Source organism: Ovis canadensis, chromosome 14, assembly GCF_042477335.2.
Source record: "Ovis canadensis isolate MfBH-ARS-UI-01 breed Bighorn chromosome 14, ARS-UI_OviCan_v2, whole genome shotgun sequence".
NCBI lineage: Eukaryota > Metazoa > Chordata > Mammalia > Artiodactyla > Bovidae > Ovis > Ovis canadensis.
The window spans coordinates 14,465,226-14,488,962 of NC_091258.1; the positions used below are offsets into that span (position 1 = coordinate 14,465,226).

A 23,737-nucleotide genomic window follows, 5' to 3' on the forward strand; every position below is an offset into this window, starting at 1 on the left:
GTCAAGGGCAGAGGAGCCTTGCTGTCTACACCAATTCCAGGTACGGGACCACAGTCTCATCTGGGGTGGGGCTGTTTGAGCTAAAATTAGGACCTCAGAGGAAGACAGACCTGGTTTAAGCCTTACTTGCCTATGTGACTGTGGGCTAGTTCCTCAAACACTCTGAGCTCCAGTACCACACTTCTAATAAGATGGGTAAAATCAGTCTACCACACAGGAGTAGGTACCCACCATTATAGGGGTTAAATGAGCCCATTCATTCACTCCACAAATATTTACTGAGCACCGACTGTATGTCAGACCCTCTTCTAGGTGCTGGAGACACATCCATGAGTGTAGACTCCACAGATCTCCATGCCATTATAAATAAGGATATTGGATCATGTATTGGAAGGAAGTTGGCGCTAAAGAAAGGAGAAAAAGAAGCGCAAAGTCAGGGACTGGGAGTGCTGGAGGTAGGGATGGAGGAGTGCAGGTTGCATATTAAAACTGTGGCTCCAGTGGGCCTCACTGAGATGTGACTGCTTAACAAAATCAGAAGAACCAGGTAACTGAGGAAGGAGTATTCCAGCCAGAGAAAACGCCTGGTGCAAAGGCTCTGGGGTGGGGGCACACCCTGTGGGTAGGGGCACACCCTGTGGGTGGGGGCACACCTGGGGTGGCATTGTAGGAAGGAGGCCAGTGTGGCCAGAGGATTCTGACCAAGAAAAAGACAGGAAGCAAGAGACGAGGACCGAGGAGGTGGAGGTGGGAGGCAGATGGTTTGACCCTGCCAGTCATTGCAAGGTCACTGATGTTTGTCGTGAATGAAAAGGGAGCCATTTGCAGGGCTTTGAGCAGAGGAAGAGTAATCTGATTTCTGTTTGAGAAGGACTGCTCGGTTGTCATGTTGACAACTAATGCATGGAGAGTGCCTGGTACATGAAGAGTATGTAAAAATGTGTAGCTATTATTCTTATTAATAGTAACACTGATTTATGTGGTGGGGAAGAAATACCTTACCCCCACAAGGTGGTACAGGTTTAGAAGATTCACCAGCCTTAAAGGTAAGTGAGGCATAACTTCCTCTAGCTGCAGGAATCCTCCCCGTGTGCATCCCTGATCACTGGCCCTCCACCTCGCCATGGTCTCAGGACAGGAGACTGCTGCATCTCCGGGCAGGCCACTGCACAGTAGGCTAGCTCCTGCCATCAGAACCCCGCCTGGAATCAGCCCCCAAATGAACCTGGTTTCCTAGAATCCCACCAGCGTCCGGAGCCTGCGCAATATAGTGCAAGTCTCCCCCTCCCTTGCGAAGCTGAGGACAGCAATGGGCCTGGTAGGGTTTTATATTCAGGGATCCAAGGGTGGTTTCCAAAGGAAGGTGGAATTTTTAAGGGAAAGCTCCCAGGGGTGGGGGCTTGAAAGGACAGAAAGCAGCTGGCAACCGCCTCTCTGGGTCCCCTGGAGAGAAACTGCAGGAAGAAGAGGAAGGCCCTGAGACATCCCTCCCTTCTTGGCCAGAAACCTTGGCCAACAAGGGCCCAACAGATGAGCAACAGTGGCCTGAGGACGCAGGAATAACTCCTGGGCCGCAGATGAGATGCTGAAACTCAGGCCTAGGAGGGGGTAGATGGACCTGCCCAGGGCACCCAGCTGGCAAAGACCTAGCTTAGAAAGGGCCTGCAGCTTCCTGGACCAAAGTCAGCTGCTGGAAAGTGTTTGCCCAGTCGTATTCCATCTCCTTGGTTCTTGGGGAACCCTCTGGTGGAGCCTCCAGAGAGGCTGGGGAATAGGGACAGCAGTCACGTGAATTCACAGGGCTCCTCTCATCTCGACCTCAGGTCAGAACTAAGAGGTTAGGGATCGGGGGTGGAAACAGAGACGCTGAAGTCCGCTGTCTGGTTTCCCTTGGTGAAGGCAAGAGACGCCGAGCGCAGGCGTGGGACTCGCCCCTACAACTGTGTGTCCCTCCAAACCACAAGCGCGCCCCATGTTTTCCCTCAGGGCCCAGACTGCTCTTCCGCAGAGGGCTGAGGGCTGAGGACGGAGGAGGCTCTGGCGAAAGCTTTGAGAGGTCCAGGGTTTCGGGGGATGCGAAGCCAGGGATGGGCTCCGAAACCGCCCTTTGCCTCCTTCCTCTTGGGGATCCCGCCGGGCACCGGGTAAAGCGAGGGCTGCGACCCATGAAGAACAAGGCGGCACGCAAGGGCCACGATCGAGGCGCAGGAACCCCACCCGCTCGGAGCCCTCCCGGGCCTGGAGTCGTGCCGGGCGCTCCGCAGCCACCCCGCCCCACCCCGCCTCCGCCGTCACTCACTGCCGCCGCTCCGGCTCGCTCTCGCGCTCTCGGCGCCTCGGGCACCGGCTCGCCCCGCGCCGAGCGCTCCCTTCCCGCTCGCACGCTGCAGACTCCGGCGTGGCCGCCCGCACCGGCCCCGGCCCCGGCCCCGGCCCCGCGCGGCGCTCCACCCTGCTCCCGGGCCCGCGGGGCCCACTTTCCAGCGCCCCAGCCCGCCATGGCCTGGGTCGGGGACAAAGAGCGGGGCAGCTTTTTGTGCAAACCGGGGTAAGAAGTTGAGGGCGGGGGTCTGCGGAGAGGGCCTCGGGCCCCGCGGGGCACAGGGATGCTAAGCGGCCGTCTCGGGAGACGGAGATGGAGAAGGAACAAGGGAGAGTTGGGGTGGGAAGACCCCCAGCCCAGGCGGGGGCGGGGCGGGGCTGCGCTCCAGCCGGAGACTGGCGGTCCCTCCAGGCGACCGGGCGGGGCGTGGGGAGCGCTCCGGGGCGGGGGCGGCGCCGGCTGGGGCAGAGCAAAGAAGGGGAGAGAAGAAGGGGGGGCGCGGGTGATGCAGCGCTGGAGGCGGCCCGGCGCCCAGCCGCTGACCGCCCCCTCCCCTTCCCTTCCCCCTCCTCTCCCGCCCCTCCGGCTCCGGGGCCGCCACGCCGGACCCGCTCTCCCGGCGCTGCGCTGGGTCGGACGCCAGGTCTGCGCCCCGCGGCTGAGCGCCCACTCGCCCTGCGGAAAGAGCCGAGCAGGGACCGGCGGAGGCGGCAGCAGGAGAGCGGAGCGGCCGCCGGAGGAGGCGGCGTTCTGGAGCCGCAGCAGCGGGAGACCGGCAGGCAGAAGCTCGGGGCTCCGAGGCGCGCGCTCTCCTGGCCAGGGATGGGTCCCGGCGCGGCCCGGCCCCCGACCGGCCCGCCGGGCAGAAACTGAATTGCGGGTCCCCAGAGTCCGGCGGACGACTGGACAAAAGGAAGCACGGACTGACTGCCAGGAGCCTCCCGGCGGGACCTCGCGTTCCGCGCACCCGGAGCAGCGCCCCCCGCCGGAGCCGCGCCTGGCGAGCCGGCTAGGGAGCTGGACTGATTGGCGGCCGCCGGCGGCCGGGGGAGGGGGCGCCGCGCGGGGCCATGGCAGGCTCGAAGGCGTCCTAGCCCGAGTCCGACCGGATCCGAGCCCGCGCCGCCGCCACAGCCGCCTCTCCGAGCCCGGGTCCCCGTCGCCGCCGCGCCCCCTGCGGGAGATGGAACAGAGGAACCGGCTCGGCGCTCCCAGATACCTGCCGCCGCTGGTGCTGCGCGCCCTGCTGCTCTTCGTGGCCGAGGGTGAGAGCGGGAACTTTGCTACCGCTGGGGTCTCAGGGGTCCTCGCCGGGGCCGCCAAAGCCAGCCTGTCCTGGCCGCAGCGGACAAAGAGGCGGAGGAAGCGAAGGGGAAGGCTTCACAGTCTCCAGCGATCCTGGTGTGCAGCCACTGCCCGGTGCGGTAGGGGGTGGAGAGCGGCGAACGGTCTCGGCATCAGTGGCGCCCGCGCCCAGGTCCTTCGGAGCCGGACCCGGGCTCCAGCTGCGGCCAGGCGGCTCGTGGGGCGCCGGGAGTTGGGCGCCCCAGCCTGGCGCTGGTAGCGCGGCCGGGCGTGGGGAAGAAGCGTGAGCCGCCCCCCGCCGCCCCGCCCGGACTGGAGGGAAGCGGCCTGCAGCGGCAGCCGGTCTCTGCAGCGGCCCGGCAGCTGCTCGACCGGACTTGGCCAGTGCCTGGGCCGCGCGAGCAGCTGAGGGGTAGGAAGCACACGGCCCAGTAAGCCGGGGTGGACCCGGGCCTCAGCCCCACAGCTGGTCACGCCTCTCTCTCCCCCGCCCCCAGCGACATTCACCGAAGTCCCCAAAGATGTGACCGTACGTGAGGGAGACGACATCGAAATGCCCTGCGCCTTCCGGGCCAGTGGAGCCACCTCGTACTCGCTGGAGATTCAGTGGTGGTATCTCAAGGAGCCTCCCCGAGAGCTGCTGCACGAGCTGGCGCTCAGCGTGCCCGGCGCCCGGAGCAAGGTAACTGGCCGCCCGCGCGGCGCCTGGGGCGACCGGGGTGAGGCAGGCAGGGCGCCGCCCCGTGGTGCCACCCATCTCCTCCCGTCCCCGTCCTGACAGCACCTTCAACAACAGCGGTTGTTATCCCCTAGGTATTTGCATTCCTTTCACGGAAACCTCCCCCGAACTCCACGACTAGCCCTAGGAAGCTACCCCTCATCCAGTTTGCCCGCTATTGCCAGCTGCCGGTCCAGAGGGTGGTGGGTGCCGGGTGTTGAAAGAAGACCGCTTGCTGAGGCCGGGCTTTCCCTGTCCTCTGCCACTCTGAGGTCCCCAGGGCACACGGCCAAGCAGCTAAGCTCCTCCGGGCTGGGATCCAGAGGCTGGCGGAGCACGCTGTACAGGTTACCTCCAGCCGCTGCAGGGTCAGAGGGACTTCCCCCTCTGCCCATCTGCCTCTTAAACAGTCTCTAGCTCTGTCTCTCTCTCACACACACACCCCCACCTCCCCTAGCGCCGCACAAAAACACACACACCGCACACCCACACCGCCTACCTTCGCTCTACCCGGAGTCCCACCCTTTGCTCACATCTCCCATCGGGTCCTGTCCATCCAGTTTTCCAAGGGGTTTAGGGAAACACCATAGGGAATGGGGATGCTCCTCCGGAGGGAAATGGGTCTTCTTTCCCACCCGGGAGGCGATCCAGCCTCCCTTCCTTGGCTGGCAGGGGTGCTCCGGCAGCCCCTCCTTGGCCGGGCGCCATACTAGCTCCAAGCCCTGCTTCCTTCCGGATAAAACTCCTAAAAATCTCGATGTTCTTCCTGCCCTCCGCCGTGGCTATATCCTGAGCGGTTTCGAGTCTCAGCCCGCCTGCGGAGGATCCTCTTGCAGGAGGTGCGTCTGAGTTCTCTGAGCCTGAAGGCCAACAGCCTAATGTCTCTCTCTCCCTCTTTGCATTTTAGGTAACAAATAAGGATGCGACTAAAATCAGCGTAAGTGTGGAGCCCAGCGTGGGCCGCGGGAGACCCCTTCCGGCCGCTTTGCGCCCCGCAGCCTCCTCCCTCTTAGAAAGGCTCCTTGGCGGTGCGGTATAGGGCCCAGCTCACAGCCTGGCATTGTCGGCCGCTTGGCGTGTCCGTGCGCCATCTGTCGCCGGTCGTGGATCGGGTTCTCTTTTGCGTAAATCAAGGGTCCCAGGCCTGAATCTCCTTCCTCCGTGCGCTTGCCTGTAAAGCTCTCCTGCAGGCTCCTTGCCCTAGCTCCTGGCTCAGGGCTGTGGGCCCCACTCCCACCCCGCACGCAGCCCACGCCCTGGCGGCGCCCTCCGCGGCAGCCCTCCGCTCCGCCTGGGTTGCGGGTCGCGGTGCCGGGCGCTGTGGGCTGGCTTGGAGTTGCGGTGGAAGGGAGGAGTCTTGCCAGGGTTCGGGAGGACATGCGCCAAGCCTTCCCCGCTGGAGATGGAGGGATCACGGCCTGGGGATGACCACGGCCTCCTATGCTTGGTTCGGAGGTGAGGGTTCCCTGGGAGCTTGGTGAGGGCCACAAAGCGGTTGCTCCCCGGCATCTCCAGCAGCTCGCAGGAGCTGAGCTTTGCCGTTCCATGCTGCCGCCGAGAGGCAAGTTCCTAGGCAGCAGGGACCCAGTGGGTGTGGCAGCGGCCTCTGCATCCACTGCCTCCCAGCGAGGGCAGAGCGCTCGCTGAGAAGGGCTGGAGCTGGGAGCAGGTATCTGCACTATGGAGGCAGAGCGACTCTCGCCCGGACACCACCTCGGCCCTCCGGGCTCTGGAATGGAGGAGTGTTAGTGGGAGCGGATGTGAAGGCCCCAAGGGCAAGGCGCCGGCCTGCCCGCCCCGGGTCCTGACCGAAGCCCCGCTCTCTTGCAGACGGTGCGCGTGCAGGGCAACGACATCTCGCACCGGCTGCGGCTGTCGGCCGTGCGGCGGCAGGACGAGGGCGTGTATGAGTGCCGCGTGTCGGACTACAGCGACGACGACACGCAGGAGCACACGGCCCAGGCGCTGCTGCGCGTGCTCGCGCGCTTCGCACCGCCCGACGTGCAGGCCGCGGAGGCCGTGTCCCACATTCAGAGCGGCGGCCCGCGCCGCCACGGCCCCGCCAGCGCCGCCCGGCCCGACGGCGCCCAGGAGCCCGGCCGCGGCGACAAGAGCCCGCCTCCCGGGGGCCCTCCCGCCGCCCGCGCCCCAGGCGTCCCCGAGGCCGCCGCCGCCTCCGCGGCGCACAGAGCCGCGACCACCGTGGCGGCCGCCGCCTCGTCCGCGCCGCCGCCGCCCCGCGAGGCGGCCCTTCTGCGCCAGAGGCACTCAGGTAAGGGCCCCGCGGAAGGCTCTCGCCGGGCGGGCCGCCCCGCTGCGGTCGGTCGCGGGCGCCGAGCCGTCGGTGGGTCATCTGGCGGGAGCGTTCCCGGAACCCCGCCTCTGCTCTCTTCCCGCCGCTTTCCCATCCTTACTGTCGGCTGCTGGGGGTGGTCACCACCCACCTTTACGACGGTGGGCGCCGCCCCGGGTACACGAGGCTGGAGGCGGGGAGCTCGCTCTCGAGTTTGGGGAACCGGACCTCGGGGGCTGCACCCCAACAGCGTCGGGCCTGCTTGTCTCCTGAACATGCAGGGTGGGCAGTAGCACCCAGTCTAGAGTGAGAGGAGGCGGTTACAGTTGGGGTCTTGTAAGTCTGGGTGCCACCTTGACTGGACTGAACAGACACACTTTGTTGGAGCCCGCGTGGGTGGACCTGGCTGCGTGCGCTCTGCCCTCCTTGGCAAGCTCCAGGCGGTCCTCGACACCAGTTGGGCTATAATCGCCACTCTAGGCTCCTTTAGGCCCTCATGGGGGACAGGGTGAAGATGGAGCCCTGCCATTGTCAGGAGGGCAGCCGGAGGTTCAGGGCTGCTCTCCCAGGGAGCTGAGAGGATCAGGGGAGGGGGAAGGGGCAAGGAGAGAAGGGGAGAAGGGAGTCAGAGAGCAGAGGGCAAGGATGAGGGACTGACTTCAGGCTGGGAGCAGGAGGGCCGCTTAGCAGTGGTGGGCTTTTAGCCAGGGCAGGAGGGCCTACTGCGCAGGGTGTCCCTCCTCCAAGGCACCCCTCACTCCTAGCACCTGCTCAAAGGTGGGACCTCAGAGATAGCTCAGCTCCAGGGCTCACTCCCTGTGTCTGCCTTTCAGCTTGTCGCTCCCTCTCAGGCTTGTCGAGGCACAGACTCAGAGAGAGCCTCTCCATCAGCCTTGCAGCACTGAGAGTCCTGGGCTCCAGGACAGTCATATAAACCACCACAGAGTGGGCGAGCTGAAGCGCACCGCCCTACTCTCATGGTTCTTTTTTTTTTTTTTTTTTTAAAGCCTCGTGGCACTCTTTGCAACCCCATGGACTGTATAGAATTCTCAGGCCAGAATACTGGAGTGGGTAGCCTTTCCCTTCTCCAGGGGATCTTCCCAACCTAGGGATCGAACCCAGGTCTCCCGCCTTGCAGGCAGGTTCTTTACCAGCTGAGCCACCAGGGAAGCCCTCTCAAGGTTCTTAAAGAGCAGATGCCCCGCCACCACTATCAGCACTTTGTAAGGATGCAGACTCCTGGGCTCCCCGCTGAATCCAAGGACACCAGCATCCTAGCCTCCCTCCCTGGCCGAGCATCTTAAGGCTTCAAACAGTTCAGACCCTGCCAGTTTGTCTTCCATATTAGTTCAATCGTTTCTCACTAAGTCACCCTCCCTGTGGAAGCTTCTCCATGCGGCTCAGGCTCTTGGCTATATCTGGAGGCTTCACCCCTCTCAGGTTCCACACAGGTACCCACAAGACCATTCCCGCAGGCTAGGAGGGAAGGCGAGTCAGCTGGGAACTTGTGAGGGTCCTCTCCCCAAACTCGACCACCTGTCTTGCAGCTTACCCCATATCGGTTTAAGATAACATGAGTTGCTGTGCAGAACTGCAGAATGCCTGAGGCTTAACAGAATTCGAATGTACCGTTTCTGGTTTCCATCGCTGGGAGGCAGGGCTGAGGAGGAATGGCTCTGTTCCATGCAGTCATTCAGAGATTCAAGCTGACAGAAACTCGACCATCTTTAAGAGGTGGCTTCCACGCTCACTCATCAACACACAGCCCGCAAACAAGGGAAGAGAGAATGGAAGCAGCCTTTCTCAACCCAGTTCCCTGAACACACCAAGCCCCAGGGCTCTAAGGCTCACAAAGCATGTGCATCTTTCTTATGCACTTAGAATGGGTCTTGGTATCTGTCATTTTTGGAAGACTGAGAAGATAGCCACTCAGATAATTGTGGTAGAGTTCAGTTCTCTCAGAGAAAAGCTGATATGGAGAATGGCAATGGAAGTTTGTAAAGGCCATGCCTAGAAGTGGTCAATATTACTACCACCCTCATCCATCAGCCAGAACTCAGTCTGATTGTTCAACAGACGCAAGCAGGGTAGAAAATGTAGTCCTTGGCTTGACAGCTGTTCTCCAGTCTCATGTCTTTAGGGTGGAAGAGGAGCCTAAATCACAGGAACGAAGCCATCTCTGCCTGGCACGCTGGAAAAGGGTCACTAGGGATACTGGAAAAGGGTTACTAGGGATACTGGAAAAGGGTTAGCGGCCTAGATAGTGCTGGTTGGCGAAGAGAACACCCTTCTGCCCCATCCCTTGGGCTCTAGCAAGTAAACGTGTGTCTTGGGCTGGAACATTCCTCTGGGATGTCCCATAGACCGTGAGCAGAGCAGAGGAGGTGGCGCGCCAGGAGCCCAGATACGCGTTGTGTTTCCTTCTTTTACTGGCTGTGTGATTTTAGGCCTGTGACTTGCCCTCTCTGAAAGTATTTCTTTTAGAAATACTTCAGTAATCCCTGACCTCAGAGGGAACTCAGCATGGAAACTGCTCTGTTATCACCAAGGCCATTATATTCTCTGAGCGAAGAGGAGAGGATGAGGGAGATGAAGCGAGTGGCTGGTGGTTGGAGGCCAGGCTGCGGAAGGTCTTGAATGCCGAGTGGAGCAACAGGAGCCACTGAAGGTTTCGGTAAAGGAAGCCCCGTGTGACAAGAGGTCATTCCTGCTCGGTCCCTCCTCCCTGGGCAGAACTTGACCCCTGAGCCTCATCGCAGCTGCCCTGACTGCCCAGCACGGCTGTCAGAGCTCCAGTCTCTGGGCCTGACCGCAGGGAAGCTCCAGATGACGCATCGCTCCAGCAGGGACCCAGACACGGAAGTTGGCATGGACAGTGCCTTCTTTCTGGAAGTCCTTAGGTCAGCCCCGTTCTAATGGCACTTGCCAGCCCAGGCGGGGGCTCCTCTGCCCTCCCTGGGGAGAGAAGCAGTACTACTTCCCCCAGAAAGCAGAGCCAGTGGGGCTGGCAGCAGGGCTCCCAGGGCAGCTCGACCAGGATGCGGTGTGCTGGCCCGAAGGCCTCTGTCGCCCCAAAGCCGCTGCTGGCTCCTGCACAGTCAGAAACCACGCAGACACACCGCAGAAAGGAACCGGGTTCCTCTCCAGCTGTGTGCAAGCCCAGGAAGGTGGGCCCTCAGCTGGAGGACCAAAAGGCTTGTGTCCTCTGGGCTCCAGGGAGAATCACTGTGCTGCGGCCCCCTCTGTGGCCCACTCTGGGTGTAAAGAAGAGGGTCAGGACTTCTAACCCACACACGTACCCGACAGCCTGCTGCCAAGGGGGCACCCGTACTGTCTTCAGTGCCCCAGCCTGCCTCACCTGCTGCGCCTGGGGGCTGTGGGCGGGATGAAGGCTGCAGCTGGGTTCTGAGTCACGGGCACCAGTAGCCTTTCTGCAGGGCTGTGTTGTCGAGCAGCTCTTGGTCCTGCCGAGCCTCTCTGGGATGCAGCAGGCAGCCGATCACTCAGAGCCAGCAGCAGTGTGAGTCAGAGAGGGAGCTCACGCGATGACCTCGGAGTTGCTCCCCGCCCCCACCACTCTCTTCACCCCACTCTCGGTTCTTGGCAGCTTAGAGGGGGAAGGACGAGAAAGGATTGTGGCCACTTGGTTACCAGGGAGGCGTGTCTGCAGAGCGTAACAGAGAGGGGGCTGGTGGAACAGATGGCACATTCGAGCAGAGTCTTGGAGGAGAGACAATGAGAGTATTTTTTAAAGGTGTGAACAAGGTTAGGACGGCCGAGGATGAGAACTGGCCCCTGGCTCATAGCAGTGGGAATCATTAGCACCTTGGGCCTGGAAGGGGCAAGGGGAGGGGGCAACTAGCAGAATCCAGAGAGGTCAGGTGGACAGAGAGACCAGAAGAGCTGAGGCCTTGGGAGAGGGACGTGCTAACCCCCGGTGGCCTGGCAAGACCCCCCTCTCCTGCTGACCTCTAGTCCCCTGTCAGGGTCTCCCAGTGACCAAACCCTCCTGGGAGCTGAGGACAAGGGCACCCAGGTGATGCAGCCTGCACAGGCCAGCTTCTCAGGGCTCAGAGCAGAGTGGGGAGAGGTGAAGGGCGGATCTGGAGTGACAGAGGCAACCAGCTGGCTCTCAAGGGAGGAAGACGCATTCTTCCCCAGCCCAACACCAGGACAAACCCAGACCTGAGTTCCTAATTAAAGAGGGCATCTAACCCCTGAGCTGAATGGATACACTGGGTATTTCAGATTGGCAACCTCAGAGATGGTCCCAGCCCAGCTCCCCAGTCACCTGTTAAGCAGTTGCTCCTGGGAGAAAATCAGAAGCCCCAGACAAGACTGTGTCACTGTTTTTAAAGTGAGCCTCTTTGCTAACGCCAGGAAAGGGATGAGGGGACTTACTCAAAGCTTTGTTTTCAGCTTTCTCACAGCCAGGCCAGAAAAGCCTTCCTGTGCCCTGTACATGCCCAACATAGCCAAATACATAGTTGCACTGAAAGTTTATGTTCAAAAACTCATTCATTTCACGTCTCATTTGTCAAGAGACATTTTGATATTTGTGCCTAAAAATAACATGGGCTGGATTAGCACAACAGAGCCAGCACAGGAGACTGGGGTCCTTCTTAGCCATGTTCATAAATCTGACTCCTAATTAATTTGAATACTGACCTATTTTTCATGAACACTTTGCTGCTGGTTGCCATGTCTAGAAGAAATAAAAAAAGAGAGAGAAAACAGAACAGTATCTTCCAGACAAATCCTTCAACTAGAAGGTTGCCACAGTGAAGCCAAGTGAGGCCCAACAGAATAGTTTGCAACTGACTGGCTTGTATGTTGGCAAGAGGTTCCCCTTTGAGGGACCTGGGGATCAGCTCCGTGGTGTGTGAACCTCTAATTAGCCTCCAGGCTCCAGTTCAGAGAAGAGCCACCCTGGCCCCTACAGAGAGCCAGCTGGATGTGGCAAATTGCTGCCTGGTACCCACCCAGAGAACTGAGTCTCAATATTTCAATTAATAATGAGAGAAAGACAACCAAGGTCATAGGTGTGATGGCTTCAGAGAGACTGCTACTGCTGGGAGCCATCAAGGGGAGCATCCTTGGACGTCACCATGGCAACTGTAAACCATGACCGAAGAGGGCTGTGGACAAGGTGAAGGGAGCTCCTCTCAGCCCGGGCCCCTGGTGGACAACAAAGCCAGCAGAAATGCCAGTATGACCAGAGAGAATCTCCACGCGGTGGGGGTTTCCAACCGGGCCGCAAAGGCAGGCGGCAGCCACCCGGCCTCCCCTTCTCCCCAGACCCACAGGACCTGACAGCCATCACCTTAAATAAACAGCCTGCTCTTCCCTCAAGCTCTGATGTGATACAAGGGTCGTAAGTGAAGAGAAAGTAAATCTGGCAGAGGTTTTCCCAGAGAAGAGAAGGTGAAACTCTGAGCATCCTGGAAGAGAACGTGAAGGGACTTCACAAAGTCAACGGCCGAGCCTCACCGCTGGCAGGAGGCAGCCGCATCCTGCAAACGCCTGTGGTTGTCAACGTCACGGCCTCCCGTCCCTCACCAGCCAGTCCCATGGTTGCAGGAACCGGCGAGGACAGCCAGACTCGGCTCAGGGCATCAAGGGTGCCCGCGGGACTCCGGGACAAAGCTATCTGTGTCAGCGGGAGTCCCAGGGAGCACAGCCCCAGCCCAGACGAGGCTGATGGAGGAGGCCTGCTCTAGGCAGTGCGACACCTCAGGCTGGAAGGAGGCGCCTGGGCTTCGTCCACCTCTTAGATCAGTCCTGGGGAAGTTCCCGGGGGGGCCCTCTTTCCCTCCCAACTCTGTGCCCCGTGGATTGAGAAGGTCACACCAGGTGGAAGGGCCTTTTTTGTCTATCATCCAGCTGTGAGTCGGCTCACAATGCAGCCGTTCTCTCAGCACCCGGGAGACCCCAAACTAAGGAAAAACAGTACTGCAGATCCTCATAATGATAAAGAATACTTGCCTTTCACTGAGCACTAGGTGTGTGTCACGCTAGCATCTCACCAGTGTCCCCCGTTTCTACATGACCCCTTCTGCCCCACTCCATCAAACAGCCCCCACCCCAGAGCCCAGATTCCTTCCTTAGCCAGGGGGTCAGCCCCACGGGAAGAGTGGAGAGCCAGGCTTTCTAAATGTCACCAGGAGCCGAACCCACCAAGGAGCTTCTCATTAAATACACCAGGCACACATTTTAAAAGCTCTGAATATTAAGGATTCCCCAAGCATCCATGGGAATAAATGAGGTCAAGTGCTTTTGTAATACGATATTGATTACTGCTGCCCATGTGGACAGAGGCAAGGGCTTGGCTGTGGTCTAAACCTCTAAGCTTTACGGGAGATGCTGACTTGTTTTAAGATACCTTTGCAGCACAGCAGGAAAAAAGAAAGTATCATCTTTTCTATTCCCCCATGCTTTGCAGGCATCTCTTAAAAATTCCAAAGCAGTGAGAAGCTCCCCTTTGTCTTACATAAGGGCTTCAGGAAAGTTTAAGATTACAAGCAAACAGGTCCAGCATCTGCAACTGCTGATCCCCGCCTTTTCCTTATGAAGGACGACAAACCTCCTTCGCTGGGATGGGGCTTCAGTGGGAAACAGTCCGCTTGTTGGTGGCTTTGGTGTTCTCAGGAAAGTGAAGTGAAGTCGCTCAGTCGGGTCCGACTCTGTGACCCCACGGGCTGTAGCCTCCTAGGCTTCTCCATCCAAGGGATTTTCCAGGCAAGAGTACCGGAGTGGGCTGCCGTTTCCTTCTCCAGGGTTCTCAGGGAAGGTGCTCTGAGTGCAGGATGGATTACCCAGTCCAGTCTTCTCTGGGCTAAGGCTTAGCTGCCGGTGAGCTGAGAGCCATGGAAGGGGCTGCCAGGTGCTCAGCAGCAGCGGGCCCTCGCTCAGGTCTTCTCGAGCCACACCTCCGCCAGGTGGCCCTTGAGAGGCAGGCCCTGTGAGTCTCGTCCCTGGTCAGCATCCTGGGTGAGGCCATTTCTGGAAAGTACTGGTGGTTCCATTCCGTCATTACCTCTCCCCAGGCTGAAATATCAGAGCCACGTTGGGCTGGCTTCTGTTCTTTGTGGTTCAAGGAGAGAGTTTTGGGGGCCCCACCATTCATCAGCTCACCCATGCACACGCGTTCTGCTCCCTCCAGCTCAGAAGTGACCAACCCGCTGGAGGGCTCCTCAGGCGTGAAGGCCAGCTGTGCCCAGGGCACCTCTGGAGTGTGCCCAGCTGGACACCCAGTGCTGATAAGGCAGGAGGCCACGGTCAGCCAGGCTTCCCTGCAGTTCAGCTGGTAAAGAATCCGCCTGCAGTGCAGATCCCAGTTCGATCCCTGGGTCAGGAAGATCCCCTGAAGAAGGGATAGGCTCCCCTTCCAGTATTCAAGAATCTGCCCACAGTGCAGGAGACCAGGGTTCGATCCCTGGGTTGGGAAGATCCCCTGGAGGAGAGCATGGCAACCCACTCCAGCTTCCTTGCCTGGAGAATCCCAGGGACAGAGGAGCCTTGCAGGCTGCAGTTCATGGTGTCGCAAAGAGTCAGACAGGATTGAGCGACTAAGGACGCACACACGCGTGGTCAGTCAGGGCCTAGACAAGCTCTCTTGAAGGGGCTGCCCATTATGGTGGAAAAGACAAAACAAACCCGAGAAAGGCTGCCAACAGCTCAGGAGAAAGTGTTACTCACCCCTTTTCCAACCACTTAATTCTTCCTCTGACATTTCAAACATCCCTTACTATTCAGCTAAGCTGGTTCACGGGCAAGCCAGTGTTTGAATGCCAACCCATCTTCCTGTTTCTGGGCCTCACGGAGCTCCAGCCACCCAGAAGTCACAGTCCATGCCTCATTCCCTCGCCCTTCATAAGGACCGTGCTTCTCATTCTCCGCAAGTCCAAGTGCTTGCATTCCAATCCTGACCCATCACTTCCCACCCGCCACAGGCAAGTTCTCGTATCTATCATCTGGCTGACACCAGTGCCCACGCAGGACCAGAGGAGATAATCCACAGAAAGAGGGGAGCTTCGCACAGGCCGGGCACCTGGAACACACCCACTGATGTTGGCTCTATCAGCAGCGTTCGTGGGAATGGCACTGACTGTCCCCGGTCATTTCTTGACCATTCCTGGGGGCTGGACAGGGTGCTCCGATCTGAGGCTTTGCTCTGAGACGCGTTTCCCTCTGTGCACTGAGTGCATCATGGGGCCAAAGGTGAGGAGACAGCCGACGGCGCTTCAAACAGAAAATGCCCTCAGACTGCAAACGGCTCGGCGAGGTGCTATTTTTGTCCCTTCTCCTTGCCATTTGGAGGAGGAGGAAAGGAAGTGCGGGCAATGCCGTGTGCTCATTCTTTCCTGCTCCAGCGGTTTTGCGTGAGTCAGGAGCAAGGTGAGCAAGGACAGGTTCGGTGTGGGTCCTCGCGTCCCACCTGCTCACACCTGCGTACCTGGCCCCTAGTGACGGTCAGGCAGCCGAACAGTCTCCAGGGCCGACCTGGACTGGAGAGGAGGTGCCAGTGCCCTCCTCACTGAGACTCTCGCCACAGGAGATAGAGCCGCTTGTGCAGGGATGGGCATGTCAGGTGATGGGTCAGGCCTCTGCCGCAGGTTTGGGCCCACACTGTCTCCCATGCACTCTGGCACTCTGCCTTTTGTGTTGGCACCTGCTTGGATGCATTCTCTGATGACTGCTTGGCACCCAGGGACCCTTGGGGAGAGGATGGGATGAAGAGCGGGCTATATGCAGAACCAGAAGGCCAGGACCCCTTCAGGCCCACGTGAGCCTCCCTCCCACCAAGCACTGCAGGCTTACCCTGAAGGAGGTCTGCCCACCTTTACCGGATGAATACAGGCAAAGATCCAGAGCCCCGCCCTCTCTGCCCCCTGGCCCCTGCCCATCAGCTCTCCTTGAAGAAATATCGGTTTTCTCTAAGCCAGGAAATCCCAGCTGCAATGTCATATCCTTACAGCAACTCATTACAGCTGATTCTCACATGAGTGCCGCTTAGCGCAGAGGAAGGATCTTTAATAAACCCCCAGGGAAATGGAGCTGACATGGTTCCATGGCTTGTTCTGAGCTGGAGCTGCGGTGGGGGCTCCTGGCTAACTGTGTCTGGTCTGACTGAGGGTGGCCACTGCCCTGGGCATCTGGTAGATGCAGCCCCTGCTTTAGGGAGAAGCTGATGGCCCAACAGCGGTGGCCAGAGAAGCAGGTGCTCTGAGAATGACTCGGGGTCATAAAGGGGACGGCCAGGGTGGGCTGGCAGTGGGGGATCACTCCACAGAGGGGAGGACGCTTCTCTGACCCTGCATCTCAAGGGCCCTTATCCGTCCTGGGCACCCAGGAGGGCCCCGCTGCTGTCTTGGGCCCCCACATTTCCCTCCTGTCCTGGACTGACGCCCTGGGCAGGCAGGCAGAGTTTGTTCTCACGTCTTTGCCCCAGCGCCCCACACTCACATTCCCTGGGCCTGGCACTGATTTGCTCATTCATTCATTTACTTGTATGTTCAGAAAACATCCCTTGAGCATCTTACATGCAAGATCTGTGCTAGGCACTGAGAGCACATGTGAACAAGATCAACAGGGCCCTAGGAGTCTGAAGAGAGGGACACGGCATGACTGTTGATCAGACAGTCACACAGCAAGGAGGAATCTGCGGCCATCGCTAGCACTCTAAACGAAGGGCCAAGGGCCATGGCCCAGTCAGGAAAGGGCCCCTGCTGGAACAACAGTTAAGCCATAATCTGGGGGATAGTTAAGAGTGGGCATGAGAACGAGAGAGAGTAGGGCCTTCCAAGAAGAGGGGCAGCATGTGCAAAGATCCTCTGGCAAGAGGGAGCAGCGGGGTACAAAGGCCTGATAGTTGCTGTGTCTAGGGCACAGAGAGCAAGAAGAGGCACAGGGGAATTAAGTGGAGAGGAGTTCAGGTCATACCCCAGGGAGGCTTTGGCTCTTGGCCATGGATGGGAACAAGTGGCTGGCAGGGTGTGATGCTTTCTGAAACAACATCCTGACTGCAGCTGCGGAGGCTGGAGAGGTAGGGGCAGGGTGGATATGGGGAGACCGCTGCAGAGCCGGTAATCCAGCCAGGAGGTGACAGGGCCAGGACTAAAGGTTTGCATGGGTGAGGGACAGGATGCATGCGGAGATGAACTGGAAAACGAGTGTCTGCTGAATGAGTGAGGGGAAGGATGTGTGGCTGGATGACAGAGGTTGGGGCCAGTGAAAGGAAGGATGAAGGGCCATGTGGCTGGGTGGAAAGAATGTGTGTGAAAAGGCCATGACTGAGCGGCTGGATGGGAGAGGGGGACAGAAAGAAGGATGAGTAGGTACTTATCCTTGGATGAGTAACTTGTTTCATTGTGTGGATGAAACACGAATGCAAGATGGGCCCTGCAGGAGGAGCGGGGCTGGAGGAGGAGATATGCCTGGGTCAGGATTCTCCACACCTGACCTCTGCACACCCAGGCCACATCCTCCAGGAAGGGGAGGCCGAAGGGAGAAAGGTCCCAGGTGGTGGCGTGGGCCAGAGTTTCATGCCAGGTCATGCCTCTACGGGCTGGCCCTGGGCCACAGAGAGGACAGGCAGAGCAAGGGGACCCAGCCAATTCCCAGCCTGCCCCAGCTCCCTTAACCCCTTAGCCTGCAGAAGGCCCTTCTGTCCCTTGCTGTGAGGGGCAGGAGTGGACACTGGGCATTCTGGAGGATGCAGCCTGGCAAAGACTTGATGATGACTGTCCACGTAAAAGTTAAACATTTTTTCAAGCATTTAAAAAGTCAGATCTCTAGGTAGGCAGATGAGTAGCTGTATTTGCATTAAAAACTAATGTAACAAAAATACACAAGGCAATAATTCATAATGCATTCTATTCTACAGAGTCATCTTTTAATGCGTGACATATCCTGGGCAGCTCCTCTGTGCTAATTTTATTTAATGAGCACATGTTATAGAATTTTCAGAGCACTGTCCCCGGGCAATTAAAATGTGTGAACCTTTTCAGTTAAATGTGTTCCTGAAGGAAAGTCCTCAGTGTGAAAACCAAGGGAATGTCCAGGTGTTGCCAAGGTGGACTCTAGAGAAAGGCGCTGCTCTCGTGCTCTGCGTGCTGGCCCTGGGGACCTACAGCCCTCCTCCCCCGGCCCTGGGCCTCCAGGCTGCCACTCCTGCTTTTTCTTGGCCATGCCCAGCTCTCAGGCCTGGACCCACACAGTGAGAAGCCCTCCTTGTGCAGGCACTGATTGAGTGCCCCCTGTTTGCCTGACCTGGTTAAGCTGGGCACACTCTGCACCGAGGGACATAAAGGCTATGCAGGGGACCAGTGGGAGCTAAAGGAGGCTGAAATGCCTCAAAGAGAAGCAGGGGCCCCTCCTCTGAGGTACTGACAGCTCTCCCCTTCCGCATCTGTGTAATGGGCATGCCAGCTTTCTGGCCTCTACAAGTCTGTGAGTCTTAGGTCTGGAAGGGGCCACAAACAGTCTCCAATGAGTAGCTCCCAAACTTTGGTCCTTGGAGCCTCGGGCTTCCCAGCCCTGCCTCCCGCCACAAACAAAGCAGTGCTGCTTCTAATCTTGTTTTCTTTTTTGGGAGGTGGGGGTTGTTGGGGTGTGAGGAGATGAGTGACTTTTTTTTTTTTTGGCCACACTGCTGGGCATGTGGAATCTTAGTTCCCCAGCCAGCGATCAAAACCATGTGCTCTGCATTAGAAGCACAGTGTCTTAACCACTGGACCACCAGGGAAATTCTCCCTCACATGGTTTTAAATATTGAGGTTCCGCAGCAATTAGCTTGAAAAAGGAGGTCTGCTGCTTGAAAAGATTTTAAAACTGATTTAGTCCATATATGGTCTGTCTGACAGAATGTGGTCCACTGGAGAAGGGAATGGCAAACCACTTCAGTATTCTTGCCTTGAGAACCCCATGAACAGTATGAAAAGGCAAAATGATACGACACTGAAAGATGAAGTCCCCAGGTCAGTAGGTGCCCAACATGCTACTGGAGATCAGTGGAGAAATAACTCCAGAAAGAATGAAGGGATGGAGCCAAAGCAAAAACGATACCCAGTTTGTAGATGTGACTGGTGATAGAAGCAAGGTCCCATGCTGTAAAGAGCAATATTGCATAGGAACCTGGAATGTCAGGTCCATGAATCAAGGCAAATTGGAAGTGGTCAAACAGGAGATGGCAAGAGTGAACATCGACATTCTAGGAAGAGGCGAACTAAAATGGACTGGAATGGGTAAATTTAACTCAGATGACTGCAGTATCTTCCTACTGCGGGCAGGAATCCCTTAGAAGAAATGGAGTAGCCATCATAGTCAACAAAAGAGTCCAGAATGCAGTACTTGGATGCAATCTCAAAAATGACAGAATGATCTCTGTTTATTTCCAAGGCAAACCATTCAATATCACAGTTATCCAAGTCTATGCCCCAACCAGTAACGCTGAAGAAGCTGAAGTTGAGCGGTTCTATGAAGACCAACAAGACCTTTTAGAACTAACACCCAAAAAAGATGTCCTTTTCATTATAGGGCACTGTAATGCAAAAGTAGGAAGTCAAGAAACACCTGGAGTAACAGGCAAATTTGGCCTTGGAATTCGGAATGAAGCAGGGCAAAGGCTAATAGACTTTTGCCAAGAGAATGCACTGGTCATAGCAAACACCCTCTTCCAACAACACAAGAGAAGACTCTACACATGGACATCACCAGATGGTCAACACCGAAATCAGATTGATTATATTCTTTGCAGCCAAAGATGGAGAAGCTCTATACAGTCAGCAAAAACAAAACTGGGAGCTGACTGTGGCTCAGATCATGAACTCCTTATTGCCAAATTCAGACTTAAATTGAAGAAAGTAGGGAAAACCACTAGACCATCCAGGTATCACCTAAATGAAATTCCTTATGATTATACAGCAGAAGTGAGAAATAGATTCAAGGGATTAGATTTGGTAGACAGAGTGCCTGAAGAACTATGGACAGACGTCTGTGACATTATACAGGAGGCAGTGATCAAGAACATCCCAAGAAAAACAAATGCAAAAAGGCAAAATGGCTGTCTGAGGAGGCCTTACAAATAGCTGAGAAAAGAAAAGAAGTGAAAGGCAAAGGAGAAAAGGAATGATATACCCATCTGAACACAGAGTTCCAAAGAATAGCAAGAAGAGATAAGAAAGCCTTCCTCAGCAATCAATGCAAAGAAATAGAGGAAAACAACAGAATGGGAAAGACTAGAGATCTCTTCAAGAAAATTAGAGATACCAAGGGAACATTTCATGCAAAGATGGGCTCGATAAAGGACAGAAATTGTATGGACGTAACAGAAGCAGAAGATATTAAGAAGAGGTGGCAAGAATACACAGAAGAACTGTACAAAAAAGATCTTCACAGTGAAAATAATCACGATGGTGTGATCACTCACCTAGAGCCAGACATCCTGGAATGTGAAGTCAAGTGGGCCTTAGGAAGCATCACTATGAACAAAGCTAGTGGAGGTGATGGAATTCCAGTTGAGCTGTTTCAAATCCTGGAAGATGATGCTGTGAAAGTGCTGCACTCAATATGCCAGCAAATTTGGAAAACTCAGCAGTGGCCACAGGACTGGAAACGGTCAGTTTTCCTTCCAATCCCAAAGAAAGGCAATGCCAAAGAATGCTCAAACTACCACACAATTGCACTCATCTCACACACTAGTAAAGTAATGCTCAAAATTCTCCAAGCCAGGCTTTAGCAGTACATGAACTATGAACTTCCAGATGTTCAAGCTGGTTTTAGAAAAGGCAGAGGAACCAGAGATAAAATTGCCAACATCCGCTGGATCATCAAGAAAGAAAGAGAGTTCCAGAAAAACATCTATTTCTGCTTTATTGACTATGCCAAAGCTTTTGACTGTATGGATCACAATAAACTGTGGAAAATTCTGAAAGAGATGGGAATACCAGACCACCTGACCTGCCTCTTGAGAAACCTATATGCAGGTCATGAAGCAACAGTTAGTTAGAACTGGACATGGAACAATAGACTGGTTCCAAATAGGAAAAGGAGTTTGTCAAGGCTGTATATTGTCACCCTGCTAATTTAACTTCTATGCAGAGTGCATCATGAGAAACACTGGGCTGGAAGAAGCACAAGCTGGAATCAAGATTGCCAGAAGAAATATCAAAAACCTCAGATATGCAGATGACACCACCCTTATGGCAGAAAGTGAAGAGGAGCTAAAAAACCTCTTGATGAAGGTGAAAGAGGTGAGTGAAAAAGTTGGCTTAAAGCTCAACATTCAGAAAACTAAGATCATGGCATCTAGTCCCATCACTTCATGGGAAACAGATGGGGAAACAGTGTTAGACTTTATTTTTGGGGCTCCAAAATCACTGCAGATGGTGACTGCAGCCATGCAAAAGATGCTTACTCCTTGGCAGGAAAGTTATGACCAACCTAGATAGCATATTCAAAAGCAGAGACATTACTTTGGCAACAAAGGTCCTTCTAGTCAAGCCTATGGTTTTTCCTGTGGTCATGTGTGGATGTGAGAGTTGGACTGTGAAGAAAGCTGAGTGCCGAAGAATTGATGCTTTTGAATTGTGGTGTTGGAGAAGACTCTTGAGAGTCCCTTGGACTTCAAGGAGATCCAACCAGTCCATTCTAAAGGAGATCAGCCCTCGGTGTTCTTTGGGAGGAATGATGCTAAAGCTGAAACTCCAGTACTTTGGTCACCTCATGTGAAGAGTTGACTCATTGGAAATGACTCTGATGCTGGGAGGGATCAGGGGCAGGAGGAGAAGGGGATGACAGAGGATGAGATGGCTGGATGGCATCACTGACTCGATAGACGTGAGTTTGAGTGAACTCTGGGAGTTGGTGATGGACAGGGAGGCCTGGCGTGCTGAAATTCATGGGGTACAAAGAGTTGGACACGACTGAGAGACTGAACTGAACTGAACTGATATATATATATATATATGAAGTGAAGTGAAGTCGCTCAGTCGTGTCTGACTCTTTGCGACCCCACGGACTGTAGCCTACCAGGCTCCTCCCTCCTTGGGATTCTCCAGGCAAGAATACTGGAGTGGGTTGCCATTTCCTTCTCCAATATAGTTATATATATATGTATATATATATAACTATATCTAGTTATTTGGTCACTGAGTGGTGTCCAGCTCTTACAACCCCATGGACTGGGGCCCACCAGGCTCCTCTGTCCATGGGATCTCCCAGGCAAGAATTCTGGAGTGGGTTGCTATTTCCTTCTCCATTTCTCCGGGGGATCTTCCTGGCCCAGTGATGAAACCCGTCTCCTGCATCTCCTGCATAAGCAGGTGGATTCTTTACCACTGAGCCACCAGGGAAGCTCATATACTCACACGTATGTGTGTGTGTGTGTGTGTGTATAAATTATACAAAATACTGTTGTTCAGTCACTAAGTCATGTCCAAATCTTTGTGACCCTGTGGACTGCAGCACACCAGGTTTCCCCGTCCTCCACTCTGTCCTGGAGTTGCTCAAGTTCATGTCTGTTGAGTCAGTGATGCTATCTAACTGTCTCATCCAAAATATACAAACTACACAAATACCCTTTCCTATACATATGCGCACACACATATATAACTTCTCCCTGGGGAGGGAATTCCAAGTGGTTCACAAAGCTGCGCGTGGCATGACAGAGTGAAAATTGTTTGACGACAAAAGTGGAATAAAGGGGAAATGAAGGGGAAGTTGGTTTGGAAAAAGGTAGACACAGAGATGTGCGCACAGTCCTGGGCAGGTGAAAAGGTCAGCGCTATGTCGGTGAAGACACAGCCTGTGTTTCAGTTGACAGACATGAAGCAGCTGGCCAATGCCTGGTGCATCTCGCCTGCTTAGACCGCTGGGGCCTCTAAGAGCAACTTCTACTCATTCATTCAACAAACGCTTTGTGAGCAATGCAGGTGTGGGCAGGGTGTGAAGCGATTGTGGGTTTACCCACTGTCAGAGGAGAGTCAAAACGTAAGCAGTCAAAACGTAAGCCACCGTGGCCACTCAAACACAGCGCAGCATAAACATGACTTGCTCTGGAGCCCATGGGAAAACGGGCACCTCCAGCCAGGCCAAGGAGGATGTGGTATCTGAGAGACCCCCGTGGAGGGAGGGGCCGGTGGTGGGTGAGAGGACATGGGGTGAGCCGTGTGGACGGATGCTGGACCCAGAAGGGAGGTGTGGAGGGGTGTTGGGGAGGGGCCCAGGGAGGAATCGGCCAGCCTGCATGAAGCCGCTGGGGGCTGGGGCTGGGCTGGGGGACGATGAGTACTTCGCATGTGCACAGAGCTCTCTGGCCTCTGCTAGGTGGTGCCTGGCTGGTGGGTTAGCGGACGTGGACAGGCCCATCAGGAACACTGCGCTGCCCACGTGGGTGCTGGTGTGGCGAGAGGCAGGGTTCAAGGACCAGGGCAGGGCTGGGCCTGGGGCAGGGGGTCCAGGACAAGAAGCAGGCGGATGGACAGTTGTCTTGGAGGTCATGCTGTGGGCGTCTCTGGGCTGATCCATGGAGGGTGGGTGGGCTCTGGCAGCAGGGAACAGGAAGGGCTGTCTAATAGCAGGAGAGGGAGGGCCCTGAGGCTGCTGTGCAGCCGGTCTGCCTGGAGCTTGGGGCACCAGAGGCAGTGTGGACGCAGGTGAGACAGAACTTTCCCCCAGGGTGGGGTCAGGAAGGCGTCCTGGACTGAATTCAAAAGTACTGGGGAGTGAACTGGAGATACCGCCTCTACCGCCTCGCAGCTGTCCATACTTCACCTCTCCGTGGCCCACCTGTGTAAGAGCGCTGCCGTTCCGCCTCCCAGAGTCTCCCGAGAGGATTAAAGGAGCGAATTCTCTTGGCACCATGAACCAAGAACCACAGGCCTGTTAGCACCCCGCAGCCTCAAAGTTTAAAGAACTTGAATGAGCGGGTAGGAAATCCTCCCCTGAAGACTAGGCCCAGTACTGAGGAGCTGGGAAGCTCCATCCGGCCTGGGAAGCACCCTGATCCTGTGGTCAGGGCTGCCCTTGGCCCTGCAGACAGCAGCCGCCCAACCAGAGGGAAAGGCCCATTTACTGTTTTCATTAAGTGGCACCATTA

The 23,737-nt window shown here is 56.3% G+C and overlaps 1 protein-coding gene across 2 annotated transcripts in view; it reads left to right on the forward strand.

Moving 5' to 3' along the window:
• The first annotated feature begins 2,780 nt into the window (after positions 1-2,780).
• The window catches only part of VSTM2B (V-set and transmembrane domain containing 2B), a 29,430-nt gene continuing 8,473 nt past the window's right edge, over positions 2,781-23,737 (forward strand). Inside the window, exons 1-4 of one of the 2 annotated variants that reach the window (XM_069549542.1) lie at positions 2,781-3,588; positions 4,126-4,310; positions 5,254-5,283; positions 6,177-6,618. In XM_069549542.1, the coding sequence (XP_069405643.1) occupies positions 2,829-3,588; positions 4,126-4,310; positions 5,254-5,283; positions 6,177-6,618 (1,417 nt within the window). In that variant the 5' untranslated portion in view covers positions 2,781-2,828. The remainder of the gene's footprint in view (positions 3,589-4,125; positions 4,311-5,253; positions 5,284-6,176; positions 6,619-23,737) is intronic. The other variant, XM_069549543.1, reaches the window with a different exon arrangement.